The 7,786-nt window shown below is 34.9% G+C and overlaps 1 protein-coding gene across 6 annotated transcripts; it reads right to left on the reverse strand.

Annotated features, from left to right (window-relative positions):
- Window positions 1-832: 832 nt before the first annotated feature.
- LOC142553936 (uncharacterized) lies at window positions 833-7,199 on the reverse strand. Of its 6 annotated transcripts, none has more exons than XM_075664499.1 (8): window positions 6,968-7,199; window positions 6,723-6,816; window positions 6,435-6,632; window positions 4,656-4,729; window positions 4,183-4,332; window positions 3,091-3,376; window positions 1,629-1,862; window positions 833-1,530 (listed from the first exon to the last, which is right to left on the reverse strand). In XM_075664499.1, exons 3-8 carry the CDS (start codon window positions 6,579-6,581, stop codon window positions 1,168-1,170), a joined length of 1,254 nt encoding a protein of 417 aa, XP_075520614.1. In that variant the 5' UTR covers window positions 6,582-6,632; window positions 6,723-6,816; window positions 6,968-7,199; the 3' UTR covers window positions 833-1,167. The 6 variants fall into 6 exon arrangements, with proteins under 6 accessions (XP_075520614.1, XP_075520611.1, XP_075520615.1 ...); XM_075664496.1 differs by having other exon boundaries at window positions 6,435-6,646; XM_075664500.1 differs by having other exon boundaries at window positions 6,723-6,844; window positions 6,968-7,198.
- Between the last annotated feature and the right edge of the window lie 587 nt (window positions 7,200-7,786).

Consider the following 7,786-nt stretch of genomic DNA (forward strand, 5'->3'; position numbering starts at 1 on the left):
AAGTTATATATGTATAAATCAAATAACTTAATAGTCTCATTTCGTTCTCACGATTATTATTTCTCAACAGTATAATCTATATTCCGTTGATTTCAATTTTTCAAATTCATGACAATCGAACATTCGATTGTAATTATACTATTAATTATAGAAACGAGTGTTTGTTGTTGTACTAAAAGTTATAATTGATGATAAAAATATAACTCAAATATTTTAAATTTTACAGCACTACGACTACGACGATGTATTGCTTCCGAAGAAAGGGTATTTATTGCTTTTCAATAATTATTATGGATAAAAATTAATGACAAAAACATATGTGAGACGGTCTCACGGGTCAATTTTGTGAGACGGATCTCTTATTTGGGTCATCCATGAAGAAGTATTACTTTTTATGCTAAGATTATTATTTTTTATTGTGAATATCGATAGGGTTGACTTGTTTCACAGATAAAGATTTGTGAGACCAAGAGACTACTCAAAATTAATTTGAACATAAAGTGACCAGACTGGACTATTTCACGTTCATGAGTCGCGTCATTTTGCATGTATGTTTCACTAGTTTCTTGTTTGATTCTTCATCCCAATTGGGATTATTTTATGACGTGGTGGGATAGATATTAATACAAGGAAACAATATAATAAGTTGATATTAACAATTATTTTAAAATATTTTACTAGTTTTTAGCTTTTCTTTTTTAAATTCGGATGTTTTAGTCATATATTCTAAAAATAAATTAGATTACACTCTCCCTTGGTGTTCGAGAGCTATCAACAAGGATTCCAACTTCAAAGAGTGCTCATTCTTTCCTATTGATAAAAAAAAATGAAATAGAAGATGAATTTCCATCAGATAGAAGAATAAAAGACAGGCTTGTTCAACTGTAAAATGATTCAAATCCTTGAATTTCGTTTCAATTTTCACGTATGTACATGAACGAACCACCCAGCTTGGATACAGAGACACTGACAAACAGTATTTTCATCTACAACACAAATGGCATCGACCGGTATGATTCCTAACCGATACTTGATTCCCAAAAGAATTGTCGAACATGCACACGTACACATCTAGTGTGTTAACAACTCAAACAATAGTGTGACAAACAATATATCATCCCCCGAAAAAGAATGGCATGAAAATCCAGTTTCTCAACTTCATACTTGTCATCTTGTATCATTGTTAGCAGCAGGTACTGTTGCTGGGTAACTAGACATTTCAATGTCTACAAGGGTAAGGTCGTAAGTAGCAGAGGCAGTATTTGATGCGTCCATGCTCAATGACGAATTAACTGCCTCCAATTTCAAAGCATCAATTGCTGTATCAGAACTTTGGGGAGAGGTGCTACCTGAAGATGATAGGCTAGATAACTGTATGTCTTCTAACTTGTTCCCGAACATTTGCTTGCTATTCCTTGCTGCGTCCATTTCTGGGCCTGTTGGGACAAAGGTACGAGCCCGATACTTTCTTGACCCATCCTCACCCTCGCTATGGTTGTATAGGACATAATCATGATAGGTTGGTGCGAACTGTTACCAAATACAAAAATAAAAATAACGAGGACCTAATAAGAAATATTTATTCAATTCCAAAGAAGCATTTGTGTGATTTGTACTGAAAAGTTCACCTGGTGGACAGTATCATGGTAAAAGTCGTTTAACTTCAAAGCGTGGGCAAGGCTTTCAGTAAAACCGAGATTAGAACCAACATTTGCACCCGCATACTCCTTGTATGGAAAAGCATAAAGATGACCGATGGCTGCAATAAGCATCTCAACACAAATTATGAAATTTTGGAATTCTGCCGCTTCCTCTGTATCATTTATAAGTCCAGATTTTGCAGCCAGAAAAACCAATACACCCTGGAAAAGAAAATGGCAGAACTGAAAATTGCAATCCTCAGCACATAACCATCAAACATGAGGCCTACACAAATTTCACATAAGCCTAACAAGAGCCGTGCTTTTTGTAAGTTTCTTAAGATGACAGAACCATAACAGCAGCGAAAAACAAACAGCCAGCTGTCCAAATAGCAACAAATGCAATGTGCCATCTAATAATGCATTACACAGAAAATAAATGGCTAACAAAAAATCTGAAACTTTCAGATAATAAACGGTCATCAATCTTGGCAACCATGAAAAGTGATTTCATAATAGCAATGGATATTTGTAATAGGGATAGTTGCAGAGTCGCAGGGAATTTATTCACCATGCTCTGGAGAAATTATGTATCATGAGAAACTCATAACAAGATAAAAGGAGTAGATTGCATGAAGAGATGGAGATCTAACGGGCATGTGCCAGACACGATTATTTTGCAATGGATTCAATCTGTAGAACATTCACTTCATTCATTACTTCATTCATTATTATGGCCCTAAGATATTTCACATCAGCATTCTGGCTATGGTTGTTTTTCTATGTTCTGAACACGGTTATCAAATAATGGAAACAACCTTTATACAAGCTTGAACATTTGCACATTATGCAGGAGAAAGAAGGTGAACTACAATTAAACTAGGAGTGGTCCAAACAGCAGACATGGTGTGCATGCAGTCTAACCCTCAAAATATGACGAGGAAGTGGTCCAAACAGCAGACGTGATGTACACGCAGTCTGAGTCCTAATAAATATATGCTATGAGGATAATCCTCAACAGCTGATATAGCATTTGTATCAAGAGAAGAAACCGGATACCGGTAGCCAACACCCTCTTGGGCAAATTGACATCTCCCTTGCGAGAGGTACGGAAGAGGTGCTGGATTTTTAAAAGATACTAGTAACATATAGCAACAATAAAAAACGTGAAAATACTTCTAAGTCAAAAGGTGCCGATATATCATCTGGAAAAAGGTTGTTAGCTGTGGAAGGCACATTTCATATCAAAGAACAAAAATTACACTAAGCAAAACATGAAAAAAAGTTTAACAGTGATTGCAGTGGAGGTGACTTGAATAGACCCTAATAACAAGATGACCACAGAAAATTAAGAATAACAGTTGGCAATGGAAAGAAAAATGAGACTCCGTGACTCCAGCAATTCAACACACACAGAGAGCTATCAATTTAATATTTGCTAGGAACAAACCTGCCAGTACGTAAGAAAAACAACCGATTTTATTATGATGAACTTGGGAACAGGATTAAATGGCTGTAGTAAATCTCTGCAAGCCACATAAAACACAGCCAAGGCATAAAGTGCCACGGAGTACGAGATGGTGTAGATGATAGTGAGGTAGAGGTAGGATTGCCCCGGGTTAAAGTTTCCATCTTCATAATTCCCTTTTGCATAAAGTATCAAAGTAACTATGACTAGAATGGGCTTGAGGATCACAAACTGCAGACAACCTTGTTTACATCTTCGTATAAACCGCCTGCATTAAATCAATAACCAAGGGTTAACCAAAACTGAAGGTGCGACATCACATACTTCAGGTACGTATACTTTTCCAAATGCACAATGAAGGTTTTAAATTAGACAGATAAAAAAGTTACGGACGGACTTATTAATAAATTTTTAGATGCCAAATTATCCACAATTGTCCAACAGTTTCAGAAAAAAATCGAAGGGATATATAATGTTCTCGAGAACATCAGGAACATCAATTTCAAGTTAAGCTTCAAAGACTGCAATTAACCAAGTACTACAGCCGATAATGTGAAAGCTTTTGAAGTTGAAAATCAGCTTTTATATTCTAGTGAGGACCACAAGACACAAGGAGAAATTCGAACTGAAAGCAGCAATAGAAAAGAGTAACAAAGACCGGGATGCCTATACAAGGACAAGTGGGAAAATATCATGGAACGACCAATAACCCAATCCAGACGATATAGAACAGCAGAATATATGAACCACAACAAACCAACCAGTTAAAGACCTCTTTGAACATCAAATGCCGATTAAATCAAAACAAATTCCAGATGTGAACATAGATCCTCCAAAACAGTGAAGGGAAGAATCAAATATCAACATAAGCATCAGCACCTGGCTCTATCACCCACTCAAAATAATTACTTATATCACTTATTCCAAGAGCATTTAAAATGAAAGTTGAACCTAGCTTCGACAAAATGTGGAAGATAGAAGTTGTCAGGTGAACCTCAAGATTTAGTTATGGACCGTAAAAATATGAGACAATTTCTGTATCATATTTTACCATCTAGGCAAAAGAAAACATACCCATCCAATGGAATTGGAGGGAAGCAACATGTCATTAAGCACCAATTTGGCTTCAATATTTTTCCAGTCAGGCTCAGCACAACAGCTCCTGGACCTCCTACCCACGCTAAGCACAGGGATAGGAAATTATAAATGACCCAAGCTTCATAACTGCATAAATGAGAAATCAAAACTAATTATATTATGAAGCAAAAAATAAGCCCTGTCATCTAAAATATAACAACCAACAATGATAATTGATGACTGGAAGAAGAGATAGCAATGAAGCATGAAAGAATAATAAACATTAGGTTTTAGAAACTCAGGTCGCTGTCAGATGCCTATATGAAGACACTTTTTTCATACCAATGTCTAAGAAAAGAAGCATAAAATAGCTGTAATTCATATATATTGAAAGACAGTAGCAGCGTCGAGTAGTTTTAATAAACATTTTGAATATGAAGAGTTAAAGAAAAATATGTTTGTATACTTACATTTCTCTAATGGAATCGAAGTAAATTGAGCTGTTGTTTAGAACAAGGGACAAGAAGGACATCAATGCATACACCTGTGAGAATTACAAGATGGCAAGAGCGCACTTTACAGGCAAGCAGATTTTGGTAATGTAAACAAAATATGGAGCATTCATCTACAAAAACATTGGCCAATGCCATTGAATGTGCAAAGCGGGAACATAAACTAAACATGGAGGAAAAGCTAGTTGCACACAAGATATTAGCACCAAATTTACATGAAGATTAAGCCAAAATATACAATCTACTTTCGAGTTATAAAGCTATTTAGCATTAAAAATTTATGATCAAGGGGTAAAAACTCCACATGTGACAATTACTTCATCACGATTTACGATGCAAGTGGAGAAGATAAAATAATATTAATTATACCAAAAATAATGGTTATGTACCACATATAAGTAAACCATGTACTGGAAAAGTTGTTAAGCATAGTTCGCATGGTGTGTTTTTATAAACATTTTAAAGAAATGCTGAAAAACTTTAATAGGGTTGATAAAAACCAAAATCTGAAAAACTCTGAATCACACCTTGAATGAGGCAGAAAGTAGAGTTTTGGACTTCATAGTCTTTCAAATTCGTACAGTACTCAGCTATGACAGGGGGCAAATCACATGATTGGAGAAGGTTAATATCACATTCTCTGCTCTATTGAAAAGTTAGAATTCCTGTGCATTTTTGTCAATACCTCGTGCCAATTTCAGTGCTAGCACCGAAAAGGCGCTAGGCGGACAACCTACGTGAGACTAGGTGGGTGTAGGCGGTCCCAGCCGCTTAAGAGTTTTTTGGAATTTTTTTGGGCTTTTAATTTTCGAAAACCCAATTAAACCAAAACACGACATAAAAAAGAATTATAAATTTCTATTTTTAATTTTTTGGGATTGAATGCCCAATTAAAACCGCGATTTGTTGGCTTGTGCTTGTCCTAACACATCACTCTCGTCTTCTTTTTCTGCTTACTTCTGCATACATAAGAAAATCGAAAAAAGCCCTAAAAGTAATTTTTTCTTTATTTGAATTTTTCTTGCATTGCTTAGTATCCTGACTAGCCTTAAGCAAAAGAAGCACCTTAAGTAGAAGAAGTAGGAGGAATGAACCATGTGTCAATTAGATTTTAACAAAGTTTGGGCTGAAATTTATTCTAAGAACCATAACAAGTCTCTTGATACCGTGGAATCCGCTTAACGGTGCCTAACTAGTCCCCGCCTAGGCAGCTAAGGCTCTGGGCGTTGGTCTAGCGTCCAACTAGCACCTAACGAATTTTAGAACGTTGGTGCTAGATAGATCAAAGACCTCACTATCTTTCCACGAAAACTTGATGTTACCATCTACCAAGGTTTCTTCCATCCTTTTCTTCAAGGAATTATTTGCGGAAACAATTCATCATTACCTTAATTTTTCTTTCAATACGTTGCATAGAGTGATATTAAATAATGAACGGCTAAAAGAGACAATAATCTTCAGTATTTATGAGGCTTTTTCATCATTAACCGGGTAGCTTGAACTATCTTTTTTCTCAAAATTGATCTCAAAGTAAACAACGGCGGAGCTAGAAATAGGATGCTTTGATACTCCATCCAAGCCATAAACCATGAATACAAGGTAATATCAATACCATGGCATATTTCAGGTATCATCAATTGGTACTTGCAATTTGTGACCCCAATCCCAAATTACAAGCCCACACTATTCGAACAGGGGAAAAATAAGTTTTCCAACACGCAGCATTAAAATACTCACAGGAACCATAAAAATAATCCGGACAATGTATCTTTGATATATGGACTCCGTGTAGTTCAACAGATGTTTGTATATGTGGTAAATAGCCAACGCCATCGCCCCAATCGTGCAAGGTAATGCTATCAATATGTAGTATATTGGCCCCATTTCAACTTCCAATCACGGATAACGCAGTAAAGTATGTCCTTCTCCAAAACCCTAAGAAAATACAGCTGCATTATCAATGGTCAGAAACAATGTGAGAGCTATTCAATTCAACTAAACAAATGTATTGAACTCGGGCCAGACCTCAAGGTTCTGGAGCAACAACTCAGTTCTCGGCCTATTCAGTGGGTTCCAACCACCTTTACCACAATCAAAGCGGACAAATTTCCCCAAATTCCTAAAAAAAAAAAAAACTCGCGAAAAGCCTAAAACCATTAGAAGGGTATATCAACAGCCAAAGCCATGAGAAACGAGCAATTGAATCACAGTCACAATCCCAGAGTTGAAAACAAAGCACATGCATCAAAAAAAGAAATTGTTTGACTAACCTTATCGGTGATGAAAACCCAATTGCAAAAAAATAAACTTGGCAATCGTTGGAGAAGAAGATGCGATTGTTCACAGATCTGAAAGTAGAAAGCGAAGAATTGACGGGTTTAGGACAATAATTGCGGCCTCAAATTTCTACGAATTATTGGAATTCTCCTAATAAGTTTCATCACCAACGATGTTGATAACGATGAAAACATCTGCAATTTTTCATTTTCACCGCGTAAATTATGAGCAAATTAGTAATTACAAATAAAATACATACACATTTATATATATAGTAATGCACCGATGCTTGTATAATATTTTTATAATTAATTTGATTTATATTTAAATGAGGATCAAAATATAATTATAAAAAATAGTGAGGGATTACGCTGTAATTTTGATATATAAATTATAAAATAAAAAAATAAAAAATAACCTCAATGAGAATTGAACATATAACCTAAAATCAAAAAAACAATGACTTTATCCACTAAAGCAGATAAAACTTTCATTAAAGTTTTAACATTTTATTAATATATATAATTATTAAAACAGACATGACACCAAAATTAGTTACTCTAAGTGTTTCAAACTTAACAAAGAAATATAGATATAATATATATGAGCAAATTGCCACAAAATATAAAAATCCAATATATATATATAATATTTTATATAAAATCGACAAGCATTAAAACCCATTATTCCTTACAAGAATAATAATATTTTTAACATAAAACTATCAGGAGATCTCGGAACTGATTTTGAAGGTTTTGAATCGGACGAAAAAATTTGTGACACTTAATCGATTTCACTTATAGTTGTGGAAA

This window comes from Primulina tabacum, chromosome 8 (genome assembly GCF_025594145.1).
Source record: "Primulina tabacum isolate GXHZ01 chromosome 8, ASM2559414v2, whole genome shotgun sequence".
In the NCBI taxonomy this organism is placed as follows: Eukaryota; Viridiplantae; Streptophyta; class Magnoliopsida; order Lamiales; family Gesneriaceae; genus Primulina; species Primulina tabacum.